This window comes from Onychostruthus taczanowskii, unplaced genomic scaffold (assembly GCF_017590055.1).
Source record: "Onychostruthus taczanowskii isolate IOZ18803 unplaced genomic scaffold, ASM1759005v1 scaffold78, whole genome shotgun sequence".
NCBI lineage: Eukaryota > Metazoa > Chordata > Aves > Passeriformes > Passeridae > Onychostruthus > Onychostruthus taczanowskii.
The window spans coordinates 2803039-2829346 of record NW_024505671.1 but is presented as its reverse complement, the minus strand read 5'-3'; the positions used below and the strand labels follow the sequence as shown (position 1 = coordinate 2829346).

Below are 26308 nucleotides of genomic sequence, written 5' to 3'. Positions count from 1 at the left end.
GTTAATATGCCCTGCTGTTTCTGCCTGTTCGTTCCTTGCTTATGCTTTCAAAGAGTGTGTTCATCCTCTAAGCCAGAAAGGTGCCTGCTGAACTCATATTCAATTAATTATCCATCATGATTCTTCATATCTTTTTTTGCGTTGCAGAATTCCAGGACAATGTCACAACATGACACAGAGCACAGAACACATTTTCACCCTTTGGCTAAGCATACAAATGGTGCCAAGTGTCTCACCTTAGTGAGAAAAAAGGTAATTACATATGCATATAATAATGCATATAACTAGTGATATTATTACCTACTATTTTGGGGGAAATAGGAGGTTTTCTGTATCACTGATATTGAATGGTGTTTGATCTGCTGGCCTTCTTGAAAAGACATTCTTCTCATGAACTGAATATACAATGACTTGCAATTATTTACCTGCCTTCAACTCGTTACAAGGCTATGATGGATTGAAGGGTAGCTGCAAAATATCTTGTGGGAGTATATTTAAAATTCTTATGATCAGCTGTACCAGATCTGGCAGGGATTAATGTAATTTCCTCCGAAGCAGCCTGTACGGTGCTGTGTCCTGGATTAGTAAATAAAAGTGTTGATAACACACCAGTGTTTTGCCTATTGCTCAGCAGTGCCAGCACAACAAGAAGGTGCTTTTTTTCCCACACCCAGTGAATAAGCTGGGAAGGTACACACCCAGGACAGCCCATACCATAAAACATTTTCATGGCATCGGGGAGGGAAGTAAGATGTTCATGGCTATAGTGTTTGTCATCCCATTATGTGTGCTGAGGCCCTGTTTCCCAGGAAGTGGCTAAACAAACATCTGCCTACTGGTGGTAAGCAGTGCTTGAATTACTTGTTTTGCTTTGATTGCACATTCAGCTTTGCTTCACCTGTTAAGCTGTCTTCATTGTGGCCCAAGAATTTTCTCACTTCTGCTCTTTCACATCTCTTCTCCATCCCACTGGAAGAAGTAAGGAAGCAAGCAAGAAACTAGGCAGGCACTTGGTGTCTTCCAGGGTCAGCCCACCACATTAGCCAACCTTGGGATCAGAACTAAAATCAGACTTGTCTGACAAACCAAGTAGCACCAAATAAAGTGCAATCTGCCATTTACTACTGACCCATGATTCAGCAGTTTGCATATGAAAGGTAACTTTCTTGCAATTCTGAGTCCTGTATCATTTTGAAAGCTACAAAAAGTCTCTTCCAGTTACCTAAAAATTGCCTAGTCTTCAAAGACTATTAAAAATGCACAGGTTCTTCAGGTTCAAAGAGATCCTTACCCATTTATTTTGATGCTTGTATGTGGTATGTTTTATCATACATAATGTAATATTTTGTCTTTGGCATTGTCCCTAATAATTGGCCAAAATTATTTTACTGTTGTTGCAAGATGCAGATATCCCACTTCTCTTCAGTTTATTAACTGACTGTTTACTTCCTCAAAACTGACTATTTTCTCAATATTTTCTTCTTACCAAACTTCTGGCAGTGCTAGGACTTCATAGGTTCTTAATTTTCAAATGGTACCCTTTTCAGTCTTGCTTCCTTCTCCGCTCGGTTTTCTTTGTTAATTGCCTGTGTTCTCTAGGAGTTGACTTGTAGTCGTGGCTATTCATGCCATTATATTCTCCACTGTGCAGAAACTATCCATAATGTAACAGTATTCACAGTAAAAATCAAGTGTTTAATCCTAGGGTGAGCAAAATAATGGACAAACTCTCAGGAGGGAATCATGCTGTAAGGAAAACTGTCAAAAATGTATGATGTGTGCGTGCTATATCAGCCTTCCACCCAGTCACTACCTTACTGTTATGCTATTTAAAGTGTGACAAAGTTAGAGTGCTATAAGTGCAGACCTCTTTTTTCCTAATTCATTACATTAAAAATAACCTGGGGTAGATCAGACTGCATGTCATTGCCCAGCATTACTGCTTACTTCCAAACCCTAGGGCTTTATAAGCACCAAATGCAAACTGGTCCTGACCCCAAACATTTTATACAATGATATTAATCAAAGTCTTTCTTAAGTGTCAAAAGAAAAGCAGAGACATTTAATTTCTTTGAACAGATAATCCACCAGGGCATTGCACAGAATTTATTAGAAGATCAGTTGCTTATCATGAGACTGGAAAGAAATAAAGCACAGGCAAGTGATGCTTGCACCCACTCATCTTACAGCAGACATTTCAGTGCTGGGTCTAGTACAAAGGTGTTATTTTTTGGGTTGGATTTGTTGGTATTAACTGTGGATTTCCTCTATGTTGATGCATTCCTTTGCAGGATGGTTTCTTTCTACCAGCATCCACAATTATATTGCACTTAAATGTTCCAGGTGAATGAGTGTTTTGATTGTTTCAGATCACTACTCTATTAAGGAAAGGTATCTTAACAGGACAGCCAAGAGGCTGTCAGCATGGCAGAAGTTTGTGTTTTTGCTGGCTGCAGTAGTTAGTTTGCCAGAATTTCATTACAGCCCTTGCCAATGCTTTACAAAATCTGTGACGCTCTTCAGCTGCCCTGACCCACTGGGGCAGTTCGAGCTGAATGGCATCAATGGTGCCAGAGCTACGGGAACCAAAAGTCTTTGTTATGTACCCACCACTATAATAGCTTGCATTATTTGGGCTAGGATTGGATGGAGAAGGCACACAAACATAACTCTTATTTTGTCCTTCAATATATTTACCCAAACTTCTGTTCCCTGCAACCAAAGTCTCGGAAGACACATTGACCAGCTGACTGGCCAGATGGCTAATTGAGGAATTTGATGCGGAAAAGACACCTGAGTTAAGAGTATTTTTTGAAAGTGTGTAACCTAGTTCTATCCACCTTTCACGATGTGCTTGTCCGTGGATATCCAGAATTAGGCCCCCTGACATTTGTGATTTTGCAGTGGTCAAAAATCCCATATAGTCCTCCCAGGCCTGTTCTGCTAGGGGAATTCCAAAGGAGGCTTCTTCCTTTTCCCTGTTAGCATCCATCTTGAACCTCTGTAGGTGGTTTATGATGATATGTGGGAAGAAGCCATCAGTAATTTTGTTGATTTCTTCAGCAAGAGCCTGAGCCACCTCTATGGTATACCTGTCTTGGTTGGTAGACACTTTGCATTTCATAGCATTTTGAATACTTCCAGGAGGACAGTCATGAGAGAAAATACAAGAGGATGTCTTCGCATCCCAACAGGCAGCCTCTCTATCAGGGATGTCTTTAGGTTCCATTGACCCACCATGTGGGACAGAGAGAATGAGGTTCATGTTGCCCACTTGATATTCTGTGAAATTATTATGACCAAATATAACATCTTTGGTGCCAATGACTTTCAAAAGCAAAGGTAAAATGGAAAGGAGGAATAAATACATGTTTTTCATTTGCTGCTGGAAGACTCAGCTATATGGAATATATCAGTACCTACAAAAAAGAAAAAAACAGACTCTAGATTACTTTCAGTTGGGAACACATGAGACTGTTCAGCTGCTACTGGCATAATTAGTTAATGATTAACCTATTTTAGTTTTATTCCATGTAGCACAAAGAAGAACACTTATATGAGAAACAGAAATTAACAGGGCACTTAGTATGGCTAGATGTAACAGATGCAAGGGAAATGGCAGGCTACTGGGCCTCCCCCATTTCCCCAGAAAGCATAAACAATATTTGATCACCCTATCTGATTCCAGAGAATCATCCCAGCAAAATATCTGAACTTTTTTTTTTGCATCAAAGCCTCTCTTTTTTCATCTCTGAAATGTAAGAAAATTCTAACAGAATCTGATAAAACATCTGTATGTCATTGACCTGTGTGAACTATTGAGTATTATTGGTGTGGTTCTATAAACTAGAGGCTATGTCAGTCCAGACCAGCACTTGTGTTACCAGGCTTGTGTAAAATAATGAGACTGATAAAAATTCATTGCTACCAAGCTCTCTATGGTCCAGACTGAGTTACTTTAAGACCTTTATAGATAGATATTGGTGAGTGCATTAAGTTCTCTTTAGTTTGCAAATCTCCATTCTCTTCAAGTGACCAAAGATATTTTAAAGCCCTCACTAATTATGCCATTTTTTGGAAAGCTGGAAATTAACAAGATGCTGACAGGTCTTTCTGGTTTGAAGATATCTCTAGCAAGATCAGTGTCTTGAGTGTAACTGTATCTAGTGGCTGTAACATGAACCAGTAAAATCAGTGCAATCAGAATAAAAATGGATACTTTTCACTTCCAGTAGTAAAAAAACCTCCTCAGTAAAAACCAGATGAGGAGAATATAGCCACATGCATTTGCAGGTGAATCAGGGTACCCTGTTGTCTGGTGCTGTCCCTATCATTACAGCACCTGCAGAAATACAGAGCATAAGAGGACAGAGAAAGATGAGAGTACGAAAGATCAGCACGAATCTACCCCCAACTTCTGGACTGAGACTATGTATGAGAGCAGCCAGTAATACTGAGAGGGCAGTGAGCACTGTGGAAGCACCTGCCACCAGCTGCCTACTCCAACTTCACCCAAATAACTCGGCAAAATATTCTTTTCCTCTGTGAGGGAGTGCTGCTGGATTTTTAGAGACAATTTCTCCTGCCCACTGCACTGCACACTGAGGAGCCTGTACCTGAAAAATAAACATCTATCTTCTGCTCTTCTTTCTGGGCTGAAAGTCCCATAAAGAGCTGGAATCAGATCTCTGAGAATCTCAGCTACAGTTTTCCTGTTTATGACAAAATAATTTTTTTGCTCCATTTTAAGCTTTCATTTAAAAGGTCCTTTTAGTTGAGCTACTGGCTTAAAACAAGATTTTAACCAAGGCCCTGTATGGTTCATGTTTCTGCAGACTTTCCTGAAACACAGACACTCACCTGCTCGTTCACTGTGTGCTACCAGAAGCACTGAGGAAAGGAATGCTGTCAAACATTATTCAAAATCCCTTTTCTCAGAAAAATAAACTACATATGCAGAGTGTGTAAGTCTAGGAATAGCTTACCTGAGGTGCAGGGGGGTCCAGCACCAAGTTAAATAAATCGACAGCAACAAATCCCCAGAGGCCGCTCACCTACCCCAGGAGGACTCGAGTGTCTCAGGCTCTCTTTGAATGCAATGACACAGCTGTTCCTTTCCCACAGCATGCCAAGCTGTTGGTGCTTATCTGCAGCAATTCCCTTGTCTTTTTGCAATTTCTTGTTAATTATTGAATCAGGCTGTTAATGCTACTAGATCATGCCATCTCTCTCCATATGTGGAGAGAGAGCTCTGTATAATTCCCAAATTGAAGAAAGTCACCTTGGCACAGCTCAAGTTCTGGACAGACTTGGAGAGTCTGGAGGCACCTGTATTATTGTGAGGTCAAAAAGAAAAAAAAAAAAACAACAAAACCAAGAGTAATTTAAAGTGGTAGTAATGACTGCAGGACTTGTTTGAAGATATACCTACAAATTAAGAGAGTTTTTCCTGCCTCTGTTTCTCCGAAAGTGAAACTGAACTGCCCCTTGCCCTCGGCTGCAGGTGAGGCTGCGTCCCAAGAAGCCTCTAGGGGCCAGGCTGAGCCATGCAGCCGCAAGGAGCAGAGGCTTCAGCAGCACCCGCATGGGTGATTTCACAACGACAGATCACAAGGGAAAAAAATGCATTAGGATACTAGAGTTTAGCATGCTTTTGTTCTCTATACTGACATTGTGCTTCCAGACATAAAAAAAAAACTTGCCACAAGCAGCACAGCCAGGCTTAAGTTCAGAATAGTTACTAAGCTAACATAATCAGCAGATGCCCATAACAAAACTATGTTAACTAGAAAATCTAGGTTTTTAATAACATTATTAACACCATTCATACAATATTTTCCTGATAAATTAGGAGCTTTTAAAAACATTTTCTCTGCTACTAAATATAGTTTAAAGATGTCATCCCCTGAACTTCTCTCAAGTGTGTACAATTGTTCATGAATTTGCTAGTGGTATTAAAGTTTGGCTAAAAAAAGCTGTGAAAATATATAGTCCAATAACAGAAATTTCAATAAAAGACAGATAAAGGGTGCAATGAATGTAATGCTGCCACCTCTCACCACAGAGAAAAATCAAATTTCTTTTCTAAGAAATTGATTAAATAGTCCAACTAACTTCCAAACCAACTTTTTGAGATAAAAGTGGTCAACTTCTTAAGCAGCGAAAACAATATAGTAGCAGTAATAAGAAATTCACTGAAATTTTGGGAAAATTATTGTAAACCAGACAGTCTATTAATATCACTAAAGCTGATGGTCTGATTGTAAGCTTCAGCAAAGTACCAGTTTTCATTCCAAGGATTTTAGTCTTCTGCATGAGGACACTTCCAGCTGTGCCAGACACTGCATGGAAGGAAGCTTAGTAAAAATCTGGAAGATGTCCTTGCCCATTGTAGTGGGCACAAATTTAATTTTGCTTTACTTCTCCATGTAAAGGCTAGATGTTTACATCAGACAGTGATCCCATTTCCTCTTTAGGAGAGCTGTGTTGAGAAAGAAGCAGTTCTAGAGGTACTTTGGTGTTTTTATCTTGGGCACCTATCTCAAATTTCTATCAGGGGTCAACAGGGCTATACTCAGAATGGGTCTTCTTTTTTTATTACATGACAGAAAAGAGTTGCAAAGAAAACAAAATGTTTCTGCTATACTTTCTACTTCAAGATCTCTTTAAAATGCATTCTGCCAGTCACTATTACAAAACTGCTCAAGGAAAGAGAAGAACACACACCAGAGACTTGGCATAGTAATTTCTAGTCTTACCAATTCTCTTGATACATGAGCTACTTGTGAAAGAAAAGAATTCTCTATATTAAAACAAGTCAACTAACCATAATGCAGTGCTGCTTCCCTGTTTCATGTGGTACCTATGGGAAATAAAACTGCAATACTGCAGTGTTCTTCCAGGGAATAACTCACCAAAATGTTACTGTCTGACTACTTTCTTCCAAGAGACACTGTTGAACTTAAAGATCAGTATCTTTAGCCAATTTTAAGTCAAGATAGCTCTACTGAAACAAAGCCTTTGACTCCTGGTATCAAGCTTCTGTTATTTTATAGAAGTTATGAGATGCCATGAGGGTGGGTCACATTGGCTCAGACATGGCTGAAGACATTTGACTGAATGTTAAGACATGTTGTGCTAACTCTTCAATTCCAAAGTACCCATCCTTTCAGGTGAAGAAATTGAAAAGGAAAGTCTGAGCTGGGCAAGAGTTCTGTAGCTCTGGCTTCCTTCAAGAATACTTCATTGGCTCCAGTGCTTCTGACTCTGAGGTTCACCTCAGGCCTATTTTTAACTATTTTTAATTTACAGAAAATAGTCCAAAGTCTTTTTAATTGATTTAATTGCACGTAAGATCTTGAATTATATTGGTACATTACATTGTCTGCTCTGATTACTGTTCTTCCCATGAGCACAGCAGTTTGACAGAAAAAGAAATGTCAGAAGTGATAGAAGAACATATTCTTAAGAGAAACGAACCTAATCCAAATGGATTCTAACTGCAGTTGGATTTCAGACTTGTGGAGTGTGTCATATGTAGTCAGGATTGTGGAGTGAAAAAAGAATTGGCAAAGCAGAATTCAATCAATATTTTCAACATTAAAATGTCTCATGCTATCACTGTGACCCAGTTTTTTATACGCATTTCTTAGCTGAGAAATTGTCATTCAGATGTGTTCTTTCCAGAATGCATTGAATTTAAACTTTGCTGCCCACTGTCGGGAAACATTGCTTTCTACACTGCTGACTGAGTCATCCACCTCACCGAGTCAGAGAAGCTAAGAACTGCCCGGGCTTCCAAGCGGCATGTGGGAAAACAAACTTCTGTCTGCTAGGTACTGGCCTACATTTACATCTTACTGCAAGTTCTGCTTTTATTTATGCAAGCAAACCCTCACGATAACTGGCAAGAAAAGGGCCCTGTATCACATAATTGTAACTTCGGCCATCTGTTCTTACATTAACCGGGGTTTCCGCGCTGTAACAACAGCATCCTGTCCGCGCTCCATCCCTGGCAGGCAGGGACCCGCCTCAGCCCCTCCCTTCTCCTCCCCTCTCACGGCGTTGGCTACAGTCCACTGTCCTGTTAAAACTCTGCGGGGCCTTTTGATTTCTGCCTATTTAATGTTTATAAACGTCACCTTCTTGTTGTTATATGCGAGCCGTGTCCGCCGCACGCCGGCCGTGAGGAATGCCGCCAGGAATACCGGCACGCATGCGCTTCCCCGCCCGCGCGGGGCACCATGGGGATCGTAGTCCCCGCGCGCGGGGCGGGGATACCGCGTTTAGCGCGCGCTGCTTAAAAGCCCCGGGCGGCCGGCGCGCGCTGCGGCTGAGCCGGGCCGGATCGGGCGAACAGCGAGTGCCCCGGCGGGGTCGGGCGGGGTCCCCGTGTCCCTCTGTCCTTCTCTCGCCCCGCTGTCCGGGCAGCGCCGGCCCGCAACGAGGTAAAGCCGCCGCCGCCCGTGGGGACGCGGCCCCGAGCCGGGATGCGTGGGGGCGGCCGCGGGAGCTCCTGGCGGCCCTGGCGCGGCCCAGCGCCCCGTCTGTGAGCTGGCCCGGCGGTCCTCGAGCGAAGGTCGGGGGTGACCATCGGGAGCACTGAGCGCTCGGCTTGGGCTCGCTCCTCTTCTTCCTTCCCCGCTCGGCGGCATCATGGGCATCCAGGGCCTGCTGCAGTTTATCAAGGAGGCTGCCGAGCCTTCCCACGTGAAGAAATACAAAGGAATGGCGGTAGCTGTGGACACCTACTGCTGGCTGCACAAAGGCGCCTACGCCTGTGCTGAGAAGCTGGCCCGAGGAGAGCCCACGGATGTGTAAGTCTTTCTTACGTTTGTCTCAGCCCTTTTGCAAACTAAAGTTTTGTTAACTTGGTGTTTCTTGAACTAAAAACTAAGTTACAGTAATTTCGCTTCTTGCTATTGATTCTGAATTCTGAGTTGAGATCTTTAGAAATGGAAATTTTTGGCGATAAATAAACAGCCTTCCAGCTGTGGAAAATTTAAAAAAAAATTTGAACTATATTTTGGAGAGAAACCTCTCAAAATACTTTTTTATGTATTTTATAATTGATATTTTTTTATACCCAAAGCTGCATCCGTTAGTTTTTTTCCCTAGCATGTATCGCTCTCAACTATAATCTAATTTCTCTGATAAAATTCTGTACGTGCAATTCTTTAATTTCTAATTTAATATTGTTTTCAGATACCTTTTTTGTATGCAAAGAGACTTTGTAAACACTTCTGTGACAAAGGTTGTAATGATGCCAAGGAATTTTGTGAGAGTTGTGCTCTGAATAAGGCGTAAGATTTTTACTGAATGTACTACACTTTTAATTAAAGTAGCTTTTCTAAAACACGTTTACACAGTTACAGTTCTAGAGAAGGAAATGAACAAAAATTGTGGTCTTATTTCAGATTTAGCTCCACACCTTAGATCAGGTTTGCATTTCTTGCCCATCTCTGGAAATGTGGCTTGAGCTCTTGTTTTAGAGTGGATATAGGTAAGGTTGAAGGGACCACAGGATGTCATCTCATGCAGGCTCCCTTAGAGAGCATTACTTGGGGTTGTGTCCAGATGGCTTTCCAATATCTCCAGAGCAGGAAGAGACTCGAAAACCACTCTGGCCAACCTGTTTCAGTGCTTGGTTACTTGCACAGCAAGGTGTTGCGGTTCGTTTTGGGGTGGGGGGTACCCCGGGGTGTCCCCGGAGGGCCCCCTAGGCTGTGAGCTGGCTGGCAGCAGCAGGCAGGCAAGGAGACTCCACACGGCTTCTGGGGGTGCTGAGCAGATGAGGGTTTATTGGGGGTCCCATCCCCGGGAACAGCATGGTTACTGAAGGAGAAGGGGGGAAGGGGGAAGGAAGGGGAGCATAGGGGAGGGAAGGGGCAAGAGGGGGGAAGAGGCTGAGAGAGAGGAAGGGCTAAGAGCCAGGCTGATCTCCTACCACAGCTTAAGAGGGGAATTGAAGTGGGCACAGAATCACATTGGGCCAATGGGATTGCAGATACAGGATGGTTCGGGGCAGGACCACAGGCTTAGAATATACCATACATTTTGGAGGGGTGAGACAGGGCATACCATTTAAACAAAATGGAATATGAGAGCAAGGAAGTTCTACTTATATTCTAGTGGAATTCCCATGGTGTGGTTTCTGCCTGCTGCCTCTTGTCCTATTGCTTGGCACCACTCAGGGACCCCTGGATCCATCAAATATTTGATTGGAGGCAAAAGAGAGTTGGTGCTTTGCAAATGGATTCAAATATTTACTGTTAAGAACTGTGGAATTTCAATCCAACTCTGCCTTGAAGGTAGTGGAGGTTCCTCAGAGTCTTGAGAATAGGATACGCTTCAGCTGAAGAAAAAATGACTGTGAGGAGAAATACTCATAGGAAACTTTGGAATAGTTGAATTTGATTAGATGAGTACTTTATGGGCAAATCTTGTTTCCATGCACATATGATCCTAGACTGGCACCTTAACTATAGTGTAGAGTCCTTTCATACTTTAAAATTCATCTGGATGAAGGTATTATATAGCTACAGTGCTATTTGCTCCCATCTTTCAAAAATCATAATTATTTTTCTGTATTTTCCCTTCTAAATCTAGTTTCTTCAGTGTTCGTATCCTTACATTCTAAATGCTTCTAAATCCCATTCTCCTCCCTTCCTCTGTTGATGGGGTTGCTCTTGCTGTTTTAAACAGTGTCCTTAAAATTAAAAAAAAAAAAAATCTTTTTTTCTTTGAACATCACTGCAATATGCTTGCTTAGTGTTTACAACAGTTACTAGATCTTAGTTCTGTGCTGCTGATAAAATGATCTCATACAGATCTGTAGAAATTACAGGTAAGAAGATGAGGTCTGAGGGAATAAATAACATCTGGAATGCCCAACAAATATTTTTTCAAGGAATGGGTTTGAAGGCAGTGGAAGGTTGGAGAAATTAAATAACCCCCATCACTTCCAACTCTATGAAAGTGCATTTAATCTGCCTCTCTGGAGAAAGGTCATGCACTCTGCTTGTCTGCTTCCTGTTTCCCTTGCCATTGTGAATTGAGTTGCTGAAAGTAAAAAGACAATCCATGTTTTAACTGGTTAAGTTTTTGTCTCAATGTAGCAGAATCAACTGAATTATACTTGAATTCTTATTTCATTTTGTCTGGGAGAGAGGAGCAGTCAGCCCAGTTCTGAACTGGGAGGTGGATTGTTTCTCTTGGTAAAAAAATCAAACAAAGTGCATGCAAGTGTTCTTAGGTTTTTTTTGTGATGCTGTACAGCCTGTTATGATTTTTGAACAATAGTTAGTCCTAAACTTACAGTTCTCCTTTCCTGCAACTGGAAAATGTTTAATAGACTTGTGATTAACAAAATTTATCTCTCTTTTCTTACTTTTGTTATTGTTGATACAGTTATGTAGCTTTCTGTATGAAACTTGTTCATATGCTCCTCTCATTTGGAATTAAACCAATTTTGGTATTTGATGGATGTACCCTACCCTCTAAGAAGGAAGTGGAAAAGGCACGACGAGAGTAAGTACTGAAGTGTATTGATTTGCAAGCAAAGGAGTTTTATCCCTACAGTAAAAATCAAAAACCCGTAAACTTCAGCTAGGAAGTAAGTTCTGGTAAACCTCCCTGAAATGTAGCATGATATTTTTTAATTTGCATCTAAAATCATACAAATTTCTTAGAGGTTTTATTCCAAAAATAGAGATGCACTTCATAAACGGAAGCCATTTTATAAAGGAAGGAAGTAAGCCTTTGAGCAGTAGTTCCTGTCATTAGAGGCTTTTAGTTTACGCACACTTGTGATCTCTGAACAAAAGTTTTTTTACCCAATATCATTTTATTTCAAAATAGTATCCCTTTCCTCATCTTTCTCTACAACTAACAAGATAAAGTTGTTTCAAATTTGGATTCAGGTCCCTATAAATGGGATTTTTCACTGAAGCTATGATAATTTTTCAGTAGTGGTTGTTATTTATAGTCTCATGAGACGTGCGCTTTCTTCAGCGTGAAGTGAACAATTTCCGATTGATGAAATTAAGTAAACTAGGTTTTCTGTCCTCTAAATCAATAACTATCTAGTGTCAGATAACTGCCAACTCCCATTAAATTTATTTTACTGCAAGCTGAGTGGGTGCATTTCTTCTTTTACCCTGCTGATTTCAGTTCCTATTTGTCACTGTTTTCTGAGAAAATCTCATAAATTCCAACATTCAAATCTAGTTGTCCTTGTCAATGCAATGATGTAGTTATTCTTTTACAACTAACTTTGTAGTTATTCTTTTAAAGATCTATAGATCTTTAAAAAATTATGCAGTGTCTCACATTTGGAAGGTGTTGCAATTTTCCCCCGTTTCTTACCTGTCTCTTACCCCTTCTGCTGTTTGTTCTTTTAAGTGAGAAATAATCTAAGATTGGTGATATTTTTGTCTTTCTTTCAGGAGGCGTCAAGCCAGTCTTCTGAAAGGGAAACAATTGTTGCAGGAAGGGAGACTGTCAGAGGCTAGAGAATGTTTTGGGCGTAGTGTAAATATTACCCATGCTATGGCTCATGAAGTTATTAAAGTAAGTTGTCAACATTATTGATAATGCCAGTTCAAAAAAAAACTCTGCAATAGGTAGCATATCCTACTCTTCATTTTTGTTGCTACATCACTGCTTATTCTATATAAGAAAGAAAAGTATTCCCACCTGCTTACTCTGTAATTGACTTGCATGTTATTGAATTGTGTTAGGCACGATTAACAAGCTTGAAGTTTATTATGCCCATTTGTATAAATAATGATGTGTCAAACAAAACATATCTCTGCCTCCTGCTATGCACTGAATTTGAACCCATTTTACTCTTGCAGCACAAAAGATACTGACTTTTTTTTTTTCCAATTTTTTCCCTTTTCTAGTTTCTGAGCATAAAGTACAGAAAAAAAATTTGGCTGTTAAAAAATTGTTCTAGTAGTTTTTTGCTATACTTTTAATGCAGTCATAGGGTCTTCATCAAAAAGTATTAAGTTTGTTCTAGTACTGTTCTCTTTTGTCCAGAATATAACTTGCATGAGTTCAAAGCTGTCAGCTGTGGTCAGATGCAGTGTGTTATAAGAAAGGTTGTTTTTGTAAACCATATATAAATCTAAACTGCTTTAAAGTGGAGTTTTTGAATATGAAATATTGGGCTCTTACAGGGGGCAGGATGGGTGTGTGATTAAAAAGGTCATGGATTTGGCTTTTTAATGTAGATGTTTTTATGATTTCAGATCTCTTAAGGTAATTACTGAAAAATAATGCAAAGTACTTGTATGCTTCTTGTTTATGTACAGGCTGCACGAGCCCAGGGAGTTGATTGTATTGTTGCTCCTTATGAAGCTGATGCTCAGCTGGCTTATCTTAATAAGATTGGCATGGTTCAAGCTATAATTACAGAAGACTCTGATCTTTTAGCTTTTGGATGTAAAAAGGTATGGAAGAAAATACTAATTACCTCTTACTGATATTTGAAAAGCAGAGTTTGAAGATGCCAAATATGTTTGATGTATGGACTAACTCTTCTACAGCAAATGTGGGAAACAGAAGAGATGAGAATAGCACTTTACCTCTCTTGTTTCCACCAAGTGCAGTGAACCACCTTATATGGGTGAAAATTGTTTTCACTTCCTCTTAATTTTCAGGTGTTTCTGAAAATTGACAAGTTTGGAAATGGACTAGAGATAGATCAAACTCGACTAGGAAACTGCAAGCAGCTTGGAAATGTATTTACAGAAGAGAAATTCCGCTACATGTGTATTCTTTCTGGTTGTGACTACCTCCCTTCAATTCATGGAATTGGGTTAGCTAAAGCGTGCAAGTTACTAAAATTAGCCAACAATCCAGATATTATAAAGGTAAACTCAGTTTTGTTTTGTGCTTTGTTTTTTGGCAGCCTATATCAGTATATATGAAATTTAATGCTGAACTGAAAATATTAAGCATTCTTGTCTTCCTCCATTTTGAGGAGAATACTAAAAAGTATGTTTACCTTTTCTTAAAAAAGATTCCTTCCTAAACTTACTCAAGTGTTGAAGCTGATGTGTACTTACAAGAAAAATACCAAAGTAAACTTAGGTAAAGAATTGTTTTAATACTTCAAGGGTATATTTTGTTTAAAGGGAAGCTTAATTTTTTGTAAGAATTTGATATTTCCCCCGCCCCATTACTGCTTTCTTCTACTTCTGCAGATTAGTTATTAGAACTGCTCAATGAACTGTAACCACTGTATAAGTACAGATTTATCTGTGTGGGGGAGGGGCAGAGATTGGGAATCCTATTTCATTACATACATATGGATATGGACATTCCTATATTAAAACCGGTATGGAAGAAAAGTGTGACATGATGCAAAGCAAATTAATATAGGGTGGTTTTTTTCTTGTCCAATGTGTGAAATTAAAACAAATCTCATATTAGGAAATAGACTCTAAGAGGGTGGGAATAACTTCTTCTGCATGGGTAGTAAGACAGTAGAAAGGTTAAGAGCTAATAAGAAGAATACCTGATGGGGCTGTCCTGCGGGCAGGTAAATAATCCAGAAAAGCATTTTAATATGCAGTTTAATTAACCTAGGTGTGTTATCTTCTTTCTTAAATGACTTGTGTGTTTTAGTGTATTTATCTTTTTCTCTCAAAGACAAAGAACCGTGATTTTTAAAATAAAATTATTTTGTATCATATTGAGCAGACATCAGAGCAAACCAAACCTAGTTTGGTTTTAGAGGAAGTAAAAAGGGAACTTTGAACTTTTCCCATGCAGATCTTTTTTTTGCTTTAATGTATGTCTGAGCAAAATTCTGGGGTTTATTCTGGTTAGTTTTACTTCTTTTTTTTTCCATTATTAGAACACCCACATATTGCTTATATGTCCTGATAATAGGAATGATAAAAATTTTATGTGCATTACTTAAAATAAATACACCTTAAGGAGATAAGTTTTTCTGATTTCTAATTTTGTATTGATTTATTTATTGAAGAAGATAGAAAAATTGAATTGTGTTGTTTTTGTAATTGTAGACAATTTGAGTGGGAAAAGAATGTGTGAAGTTATATTTTCTTTCCTTCCCTTATTTAAGTTGAATCTGCTAGTTGCAGTAGACACTCATTCTGCATTTAATTACAAGCAAAGATAATTAATATTTGAAATGTATTTAACCTTTCACATACCCTGTTAAAATGAAACAGTTGAATACTTTCTTTTTTTGACAGGTAATTAAGAAAATGGGGCAGTACTTGAAGATGAATATAACGGTACCAGAAGAATACATACAGGGTTTTACACGAGCTAATAATACATTTCTGTATCAGTTAGTTTTTGATCCTGTCAACAGAAAATTAGTTCCTCTGAATGCTTATGGAGATGATATTGATCCAGAAGCACTAACTTATGCAGGACGGTATCCTTTGTGTTGAAAGGGCAGAATGGGGAAATAAGGATGAGCTGATGTGGTATCTTACAATTTTCATTGCATCTGTGGTGTACTTAGATATTTTTTTTTTGTTGCGTTCTTGTTTTGTCTGAAGCCTGGCTTTTTTGTAGCCTTACAGAAGAGTAAGGGGTTTTTTTGTGGGGGTTTTCTTCTTCTTTGCTCTGATTTTAATCAATTTTTTTGAAGTGCAGGAGGTAACTAAATGACCTATTATTGATATAGGCAGAAGTTATTGATCTGGTTGTTTTCTTTAGAAAAAAATTGTTAAATACAGTTTAAATATAAACTGACTGCTTTATGGCTGTCTTGAATTTCTGCCTCTGTTGTGTGCTATAATCTCTTCCAGTTTAATTCTTGCAATCTGTGGTCAACTCACTCTCTAATCTTAGCATTTCCTGTTTTACCAGATCCCTCTACCTATAGAAAAGGTAGCATTTTGCCACATCTGTGCAATGTAAATTTCAACATGTAAGATTAGGAAAATGAAGGAAGAGAGGGGACTGTTAAAGTAGTTACTAGCTTTGTATGTTCAAGCCATCTGATCTCTGGCATTTGCAGAAATTAATAAGGAGAAAGTTGCTGCCTCTTCTGCTGATAATTGAAGGATTTAATATTGACTTGTATGATTTACCAAAGACTGCAGTTCTATTACAATTGCTGTTACATCAGATTGAGCCAGGAGTAGTAGTATTAATCCTTTGAGTTAATATTCTAGCCATGCTTTTTAGCCAAAAATGGGAAAGCGGCTGTTAAAACTTTCATGGTATCTTTCAGTTGTTGACATTCAGATATTTTCCTTTACTATGATGGGAACAGACATGTTGGTGACGATACTGCTTTTCAGATTGCTATTGGCAATATTGATATCAATACAATGGAACAAATTGATAGTTATAACCCTGATACAGCACAGGTAACATCTTTATATTGGAGTTCAATATTAAGAATTTGATGTGGGTCTGAATGTTAATGGGAAAATGTGATTGAGTGTTATCCACAAATTGTCTGTGAAAGCTATTCTGGTATTACAGAAACTACATGCTCCCACAAACATAATTCTCTTTTTTCTTTTTTTTTTTTTTTAAGATAAAGTTTTATTTTTCATGGCATTTGACTTCAATATCTATTTTACTTTCAGATTTATTTGCTAAGTTCTTAAATCTATTTACAGAAGTAACTTGTTTAAAGAGAAAACTCTCAAAGAGCTTTGGATTTCTTCCAAGAATAATCCTCAATTGTTTCTTGAATAGAAATGAATTTTAAGCTTTAAGTTTGATCTCAGATGAGCAGTTAGTCATTTGTGCCATATTGAAATGAAGACGTCATGGGAGCACAACAAGAAGTATGAAAAGCATAGGAATTGTGGGAACAAAAAAAAAGAGTTTTTTGTGGACTGTGTCGCTAGATGTACAAATGTCAACATTTCCTTCCTTGTATGCTAAGTCAGGAAATCATATATAGAAGGCAAAATTATAAACCTGTGTCTTGGTTTTTAATTGTGTTTTTGTAGCCTGTGCAGCAGAGAAGTTGTGGCTGGAATGACCGACGTGATAATCATGTCAATAGTATTTGGAGCAGAGAATACAAGTTTGGCCCCACTGAAGATCCTGCTCCTCCTAAAATGCATTTCCCAGAGAAACCATTAACCAAAGGCATGGAGAGAATAATTAGTGTTAAAGGACTAAAGCTTGCAGGCAAAGAGCTCTTGTCAAAAAGGCCAAGGAGTGGTATGTTTATATTAACTAAGTATATGAACAATGGTAGAAGGCTGTGGAAAAAGAAAGTATTTTATCTTGTACTTTGTGGTATGAGGCTTTAGAGGCTTTACTCTTGAATGTTATTGTCTGTATTCTGTTTTCAACAGGCTACAAGACTAACAAGCCATAATATTAAAGCCTAGATGATGATTAAGGGTGACAGCAAACTTTCAACAGGACTTGGTCTTAATGTTCTTTGGTTTGCTCTAAAACTCTGGTGTTTCAATTTCAGGTTATGTTTAAAACAAGCTGTATTTTGATATAGTTTTGGTTTAAATTTCTGTCTTAAAATGGCTTGTGAAGAAGTTAAAACAGCCTGTTTTTCCTAGCATTGATATTAGGCCAGACTGAAAACATAAAAAATGTTTTCTATACTCAGACTGTGCTGCATCTATCCCCTGTATATCTTTATGCCAAATTTTTCACTTTCTCTAGTGCATCTCTGTTATATTGTCTTCTATGCCACCTGAGTTATATGTGCTCAGATAAACTGTGGGCTTGTAATAGAAGAGGCACTTATTGCTCCTATTGTGCTTTATGTTAAGTGTTTTCCACTGCTTCCTTTGCTTTCTGGTTATACTGCTGGGGCTTTCTGTTTTTCCTTAGTTAGTCCTGGTATCTTCCTATTCCCTTGCTTATCAAAGTCTGTAGGTAGTTTAGCAACCTGCCTCTAAATCAAATGTAGTTTCATTGTCGTTTTTCTGTCTTCACTCCATCTACCTTTTCACACAGTTATTTTTAAGGCTATGTACTAGAAAACAATGGCATTAAAGACATCTAAACTCTATTTTCTTACCAGACCTTACTAATATTTTTAAGCCTGTGAGAGTAAATATGTAATGTTTAGTTATCTCATAACTGGTTAATTGTAGAATGTGCCTTTACAGTGAGCTTAAATTGTCTGTAGATTCAGAAGAAGTCTCAGATGGAGATCTGTTGAAGCAATATTCATTTTCAAAACCGAAAAGAATCAAGAAGGAGAATGATAATGATGGTGAAGCACAAAAGAGTGTGTCAGCAATACAAAGCCTTGATTCTCCAGGAATTTCCATCACTCAAGGAAGCTCTAACTCACTACCCAGAGTTAGAAATAAATTTGCTTCATTTTTACAAAGGAAAAACAAAGAGAAGGATGCTGTAATTGTTCCAGGAACAAGAAGCAGGTATGCCTATGACACATGTTTTCAAAGTAGCAAAATACTGCTTGCTGTCCTGGTTGCTGAAATAGCTGGAATACTGAAAGTAGGAAAAGTGCTACCTCAAACTTTTTATGCAGCTGTATTGCATCTCAGCCGAGATGGTGGCTCCTTTGTGCTAGGCATGCTATCTTTTGTGATACAGATAATGTTCATTTTTTACTGCTGAAGTGAAGACTGAGACTATTCACAGAATGGTTTGGTTTGGAGGGGACCTTAAAATCATCACATTTTACAGCCTCTGACATTGTCAGGACACCTTCTACTAGACCAAGCTGCTCAGAGATCCATCCAACCTGCTCTTGAGCACTTCCAGGGGTGGGGCATCTGCAGCGTCTCTGGGCAACCTGTTCCAGTGCACCACCACACTCACATTCACCACAAGGTGAAGAATTTCTTCTCAGAATCTAATTTCAACCTCCTTCAGCTTAAAATCATTCCCTCTTGTCCTGTCACTACATGCCTTTGTGGAAAGTCCCTCTCCAACTCTCCCTTAGGTTCCCCTGTAGGTACTGCAAGGTGCTATGAGGTCTTCCTGGAACCTTTTCTTCCCTAGGCTGAACAGCCTGGAGAAGAAAAGCTTTCTCAGCTTTACTTTGTAGGAGAGATGTTCCAGCTCTGTGATCAATTTGGTGGCTCTCAAGAAAATATTAAATATCTCTGTGTAACAAAATTAATTAGGAGCTGGCTGGGTTTTTTTTCCAGGTAAATACATGTGATATATCTCAAAAAAAAAAAACAAGGATAGCTACTTGTGGCAAATATATAAGCAGTTAATGAATTAATGGACTTAAGTTTACTGGGCTTCTTTTTAATTTCAGTAAAGCTAAACCTGGTCATATTCAATGACAAATATCTATTCTTATCCCATTCCATTCAGCTGACACTACTGATCTCTGCAGCATCACTTTGAGAACAGGGACTTTGTTAGGTTAGGTTTTTTTTCATTTAGTCCTGTTTGGTCACATCTACTTGGTTTTGTTTTACAAAACATTATCACAGTTAAATCTATTATTGAGTAATTTTTATCTTAAATAATCTGCATATTTTTGAGCTGTGCAGTTTTACAGAGCAGTCTGAAGGTATTAGTTTTAAAGCATACCTTTCTGACCTGAAAGTTTTGGAAAGTTTTTTATTGCATGAAAAATTAAGAGTTGTCACTGATTATAGGTTCTTCACTAAATCTGTGCTCAGTGTTCTCTAGAACTGCTGCTATAGCATAGAAGAAAAAGTAGTAAGGGTCTATTTTCCTTGATAAGTGGTGCTTATCATTGGTAGCTTTATCATTGTTAATTAATATAGTCTTAAATTTTGTAGGCTTTCGAGATGTTTCTCATTCAGGTGAAGAATCTTCTTAGCGTTTCTATCAAAGAATGCCATTTTTACAGATGCTTTTTCCTGCTCTTTTATTAATTTTTTTTTTTTCCAAATATCTCCCTGAGGGACTTTTCCTGTCGCCAAAATAATTTGTCCGCAAGTATGCCTTGAAAATAAAATTGATGGATAGAGACAATGATGCAAATGAGTATGCCATCGTCAATAACTTTCTTCCCCATTGCTTTTGTCTTTTTTTTTTTTTTAAGGTTTTTCTGCAATGATGCAGTTATGCTTGACAGTAGAGCAAAGAAGGAAGATGGTGATCTAGCTCAAGATGTTGAGCAGGATTGCCAGAAACAGCAAGTAAAACATGTAGCTGAAGATGTTTCTAGGTTTTCAGAAACTGAAAAATCATCACGCGCTGTCTTTACGCCTCCTGGAGAAATGCAGAAAAGTTGTTCCCAGTGGTTTAGCAGCCTCAAAAGTAACTCAGGAAATCTTGGTCTACCTCATACTGTATTTTCACAGCAGTTTCACCAACGCAGAAACAACTGCATTGTATCCCAGGAAGATCAGATTAATGTGGCAGTGTGTGATGAATCAGAGGACGAGTCCTCCCCCTTAATAGAGCTGGAACAGTCATCAGAATCTCATGGGTCTTGTAAGCCATCAGAATGCAGTTTGGAGTCTTCAGAAATCCTGCAGGCGTCCAACAACAGCTTAGGCATAAAGGTAAGAAAATTAGACATTGTTTCAGCACTTGTTTTCACTTTAAATTATAATAGAAATTATTCAGTGAAGTCTCCTTTTCAGAATGATGCCCTACAGATGATGCAGCTTGTGCTAACAAAACTTATCTCTAAATAGAATCACAGGATGATCATATTCTTCTCAATGCTTAACATAATTGTACAGAAAGGATTAACATACTAGCTTAAAGAAAATCTGTTCTCTGGTTGTAGTTTGTTTTGAGTCTTTCTGCTGCTATCACTGCAGTGCCTCATAAAAACACCTGGTAGGAAACCTTTTTTTCTCTGCTTTTAGTCCCTGAAGTGCTTTCGAGAGCATATGTATGCCTTTATAGTGTTGCTTGCTAAAAGCCAGGTTTTTATATGAGCTCTTAGAACTGCTGAAAACATTGTAGCTTAAAGTATATACATGTAGATTTGAAAACATATATTGTGTTTAGAAAAAGGCAACTTTTTTTAAAACCAGATAAATTTTCTCTTGAAGGAATCTGACTCTAGTTCAAAACTGAATGATGATCAATGTTCTCTGTCTGGGCTATTTTCTGCTGTTCAAACTAACAAAAAAATTACAATCATAAAGACCAAGGTAAGAATTCTTTTAATTTCATGAGCTTTACTAAACTCTGAAAATCACTTTCTACTAATTTTAGAACTTGTAATGATAAACTTAAGCAATGCAGATGTTGACAAGACAAAGCTTTATTCTTGGTTATCTACCCTGGTGCTGGGGTGAAATATAACTGCCTGTAATTGATAAGAGTTGCAACTTGTTTGGAGATTTTAAGCACTTCAGTGTAAAGTAAGCCAAGGTAAGGCAAGTAAATCTATTTCAGGTTTTATAATGTAAATTGCAGCCATGTTCACAGTCCAGATACAGTCATAAGATGCAACTGTAATTTGACTTCTCTGTTTGCTTGTATGAATAAGAATAAATTTATGTTCCTTGTCTTTGGGACATTTCTAAGAGCCTGATGTATTTGTCTAGTTCATAACTTCTAAGACATTAACAGCCCTGACTCCTTAGGTGTTTTTATTAGAATTGGCCAAAAGATGTAAGACGGATGTTTTCTATGTATGCCCCCTAGGTTTTGGGCAGACAGACTAAAAATCACAAGCTTCTCTCTGCCAGACGAGAATATTGTGTGTTTTGTAAAACAGTGACATCTTGTGGTTATTGTTAGGAACTTATTTGCAAAGGAGTAAGTTACATTTGTATTTTGGAACATTAACATTTTTCCTACTTTTCCTCAACAAGACTGAGCAAGAAAATCATCCGGGCATTCAGAATTTTTATTACTTTGGTTTTAAAGCTGTGTTTAATATGTGTTACATTATTTTGCTCACCTTAGAAGGTATATTGGGAGAATGAATATATTACATCTTGGGGGATCACATTATGGAAGTACTGATGTAATATAAGCATCAAAAAAAATTTCACCATGCTTGGAGCCCTTCAGAAAAGAAAAACTGCTGAAAATCTGTGAGAACAATAGGGTTAGTTTAAAGCAAGTGGCTAGTGGGAGGATTTCCACCACTTATTTCCATGGCCATGAATTCTCTCTTCTTCTGTTATGTGCTGGGAATAATAATTATAAAGGATTACATCAGAAAACTGGCTTGGCCCAAAAGTAACCTGACAACAACCAAAATGTCAGTCATATTGTGGCTTGGGCCCACCTAGACTCTTGGACTCCTGTGAGCTGTCACACCAGTAAGACCATGGGAGAGCGAAGGCAGAGATAAGGAGCATCACTTTTGGCTCAGTTTTCTCTTAGAATTTATTAAAATCTTGTTAGGATATTTATTGGGATCCTGCCAGTGTAAAAAAAAAAAGGGAAGTGTGTGCTGATGTTAAATACAGCAGAAGATACCAAAGGGGAAAATCAGTTCCAGATTTAGGGAAGAAGCAGTTAATCACATAATGCATACTTTATTCTGATACTGGTGAGCTCAGTATCAGATATGTAGATTTACTTACAGAAATTTAATAACTGGGGGAGGCAATCTGAAAAGTTTGTCAGCTCTTATAGTGGTTCCAGTGCAAAACAGGTAGTGATACCTACTCAATTCTAATATCAAAACTAGTAGAAGCTTTTTACTAAAAAATGTCTAAGTGATACAGAGCTCCCTAAGACCTCAAGATTTTCCTATTATGCTATTTCAGCTGTGCTTTTTACTGCTAATTTTTCACAATTGCTGTGAGCTCAGCAAAGAGTCTAATACTCTAACAGAAAAGAGCATTCTGTTCTGGTTTAATTTTCTTAGCCTACTTTTGGGTTAGCTAAATTAAGTTCTAACTCAGTTGTAATTCAGTACTACAGGGATACATAGGATTTAGGTGCCTTCGTGTGCTGCAAAAATACGAGGTGATAGATAAAAAGCAAAATACTATAAAGCAGGCAGTTCTAAGATTTTACTTTATTCTTCCTAATATTCCTGTTCCAATTTTTAGCTTACATTCTAAACACTTTTTTCCCCTCCTTGGAATACCAAGATCTGCTTTATATGTTTAGGTAGAAACAATGCAATTTCAAGAACAGAATCATAGAATCATTAAGGTTGGAAAAGACCTTTGCAGTCAGGTCTAGCTGACAACCCAGTTCTGCCATGTTCACCACTGAACTGTATCCTGAAGTGCCATATCCACACAATTTTTGAATGCTTCCCAGAATTGTGATCCTGCCACTGCTCTGGGCAGCCTGTTCCAATGCTTTACAACCCTTTGCAGGAAGAAATTTTTCTTAATATCCAATCTTAACCTCCCCTGGTGCAACTTGAGGCCATTTCCTCATGTCCTCTCAGTAGCTGCCTGGAAGAAGAGGCCAACCCCCACCTGGCTACACCTTCCCTTCAGGCAGTTGTAGAGAGTGATGAGGTCACCCCTGAGCCTCCTCTTCTCCAGGCTAAACACTCCCATCTCCCTCAGCTGGTCATCATCAGACTTCTGCTCCAGACCTTTCACCAGCTCTACTGCCTGTCTCTGGACTCATTCCAGTGTCTCACTTGTAGATAGGGACCAAAACTGAGCACAGGTGAAAAAAAAGTAGATAACAAATGTGTGTGGTGGGATGGCAAAATGCCATGATGTTTAAGAAAGAACTAAGCTATGAATTCTCTTTGAAGAAAAGGCTGCTGAGATGTTCCAATTTAAGTCTGGTTGCGTTTAAGAGAGAGATTCTGGCCAAGCACAGCTTTTCTCAGCCCCTGGTATAGCAATTGGATAAGAAAGTCCAGCTAGAGGTCTAATGATCCTTGGGGTCATCGTAGTGTTACCTGTGCTCTTGCTTATGGCTCCATCTTCGTGAAATCTGAGTGAAACTCACAGGTAGTGATACCAGAGAGTTGATGCTCTTAAAATTCTAAAAGATGGCATTACATGAGAGCACAACAGTCTTCAAACAGATGAAAAAATAACTATTCAGTAGGTTTTAAAAACTGAATTCAAAAGAAATTAGTATTTACAACCTTAATATGAAGACTTATGGAAGCAAATTTGCCAGTTCTTACAGCTGCAGTATGTCTTTTGTTTGAGATGCCATTTTTTAGATTACAGACTATCTAAATATACTTTGTTGTGGCATTTCAGATTGCATTATCTCAACACAATGTAAAACATTTTTTTTATTATAACCTTTGCAGCATGATATCTGTTGGTTGCAGGTTGTCATTTTAACCATGTGTATTGCAATATTAAAATCCCCCAGGTTCCAGGATTGTGTAAATCCAGTAACATAAGGTCACATATGGTAACAAAGCTCAAGCCATTGATACCAGCCAAAGTAAGTGGACTAAGCAGGAAACTGTCACCTGTGCAGAAGAGAAAGGACTGTGATACTGAAAATAAGCTGGGGCTGCAATCCACTATTGGGGAACTCTGGAAAAGCTTCCAATTTAAAAGGTGAGTTGCTTTAACCCTTTACTTAGTACACTGCATGCTTTTTTACCAAAGAAACAATTTTCAAAGCAGACTCTATACATGTTCTCAATACAATTCAATAAGGATAACAGTGCAAGATTAGATATTTTCTACATAGCATTTATTATTTCCTAAGCTTGATGTAAATATGAAGCATGGGTTTTGGTAAATATGCTTTTATAATTAGTTTTCCCAGCTTTAAGTAGCAACCTCAACTTTGAATAAATAAGTCTTATTTAAATGAAATTATTTTCACTAAGTGTGAGTATGACATAAGTATTCTTTGCACTGAGTAGTAAATGTTGATATTGGTGAGCATGTGTTAAGTCAGATGAATGTATTTTAGTAAGTTTGGGCCTTTAGGGTAGGTCATTATAAACAAACAACCATTTTCTGTTTAAAAAGTATGACTTAAGGTATTTACATTTTTTGAAATCTTACTTTTTATTGTCTTCCTTATGGGGTGTAAGAATGATTGACAGTTTCAAGGAAGAAGTGAAAGTGTTTTTGTATTTATTGCTTGACCTCTATTTGGGAATGTCTGACCAGGGTTGCTCACAGGGAGAAAATTTCTAAATTTGGATTTGTCAGAATACAGGCAGATAGAACAGTATGAGCTTGACTCCCACCATGCACATTTTATCCATCCAGTTGTTGTTGGCTTGTAACCTCTGGGTATTTATACTGTAGATACATATTTTTCTTTTACTTCTATGTAAGCAATAATTTATTAGCTTTTAGGGGATTTTTTTCTCAACACATTTCACAAATTGGGTTTTTTACTGCTAGAACTTGCTTAGCTTTTTTTTTTTAAAGATGTTTCTAAATTAGCCTTATGCTTTAACAATTGTTACCTTATGGCAAATACATCATGTGGGACACTAACCTGTTCTGCCTCAATGTCAAGGCTCACAGGAGATATATATAAAACTACACTTATTCAGAAACTTAAATGTTAAGAAGGCATGTACAACCCAAAGTAGGGTGGGGTACATACAGTCTTTCATAAGTAAAGCTAACAACTATCATTCTGTCACTTTCATTGAAGTTGTTCAGTTGTACTAAAATTGAAGTTAAAACTTTGCATCAGAAATTTTTATTTTTTACTTATTCATAGGTGGAGTGGGTAGTTAGGTGAGAGGTCTTGCTTTGTTTTAACCTGTATATTTTTACAGGCTTGTGGTTAGGAACACAAAGTATCATAACATTCTTCAATTTTGTTTTGTCTTTGGTTTTTTTGTGCAGAGACTATGAAAAACTTCCTTCTTGTAGAAAGTCAGATCCTTTGTCTCCAATCAAAGATAATATACAGCTCACTCCAGAAACAGAAGAAGAAATCTTTAATCGTCTAGAATGTAGTCATGTTCAGAGAGCTATATTCCAATGAACTGCATGCTGTTCATGATGGGATGGATTTTTAATCATTGTCAAAATTTACCTTTTGGATATTTCATCAATATATAAAAGATACTTTGAAAACCAGCAATGTACTTTAGTCTGACTAGTGATTTATCATCTCTTTTATAAAAGCGTGAATTCAAAGGTACAGTTCAATACTGACTGGAATAAAATAATTTAGATTCCCCTGTTCTCTTATTCAAAGTCCCCATGCTAATTTTTTCTCCAAACACTTTTAGTTGCCCCTGGGCAATGTATGTCTCACATACAATCCAAGTTTCTACAAGAGCAGCAGAAGTTTGTCTTAATTTGTAATAATTAATATTTTTTGCCTCTTTCTTTTTTCCTCTTGAGGCTAATCTGGCTTCAGTACAGGTTTAAAACTGCTGTTAAGTGTGCAAGACAGTCTGCAGTATACTTCCAGCAGTCTGATAACTATTTCTTTTCCCTAGAAGGTAAGGTTTGCTCTCTTGACAGTTGGCTTTCTGTTTGGTTCAGTCATGTTGGTGGTAGGAATAACT

General features: G+C 38.1%; 2 protein-coding genes across 5 annotated transcripts; one reads left to right on the top strand and one right to left on the bottom strand.

Annotated features, from left to right (window-relative positions):
- Positions 1 to 2098: 2098 nt before the first annotated feature.
- On the bottom strand, positions 2099 to 8210 carry LOC121346046. 4 transcript variants are annotated; one of them, XM_041423496.1, is made up of 3 exons: positions 8142 to 8210; positions 4986 to 5328; positions 2099 to 3419 (listed from the first exon to the last, which is right to left on the bottom strand). In XM_041423496.1, exon 3 carries the CDS (start codon positions 3377 to 3379, stop codon positions 2420 to 2422), a length of 960 nt encoding a protein of 319 aa, XP_041279430.1. In that variant the 5' UTR covers positions 3380 to 3419; positions 4986 to 5328; positions 8142 to 8210; the 3' UTR covers positions 2099 to 2419. The 4 variants fall into 4 exon arrangements, with proteins under 4 accessions (XP_041279430.1, XP_041279432.1, XP_041279431.1 ...); XM_041423498.1 differs by having other exon boundaries at positions 5282 to 5328; positions 8142 to 8174; XM_041423497.1 differs by lacking the exon at positions 8142 to 8210 and adding an exon at positions 7960 to 8002.
- Positions 8211 to 8655: 445 nt separating this feature from the next.
- EXO1 (exonuclease 1) lies at positions 8656 to 25776 on the top strand. Its single transcript, XM_041423505.1, is given in 14 exon segments — positions 8656 to 8816; positions 11410 to 11529; positions 12447 to 12570; positions 13320 to 13457; positions 13668 to 13880; positions 15234 to 15421; positions 16271 to 16367; positions 16965 to 17181; positions 18084 to 18098; positions 18101 to 18374; positions 19991 to 20456; positions 20958 to 21059; positions 24178 to 24371; positions 25635 to 25776. Coding segments are annotated over 14 exon segments (2451 nt in total).
- Positions 25777 to 26308: the final 532 nt, after the last annotated feature.

Bases quoted from the DNA above. Each gene is read 5' to 3' on its own strand.
- LOC121346046 (XM_041423496.1), bottom strand. From the start codon at position 3,379: ATGAAAAACATGTATTTATTCCTCCTTTCCATTTTACCTTTGCTTTTG.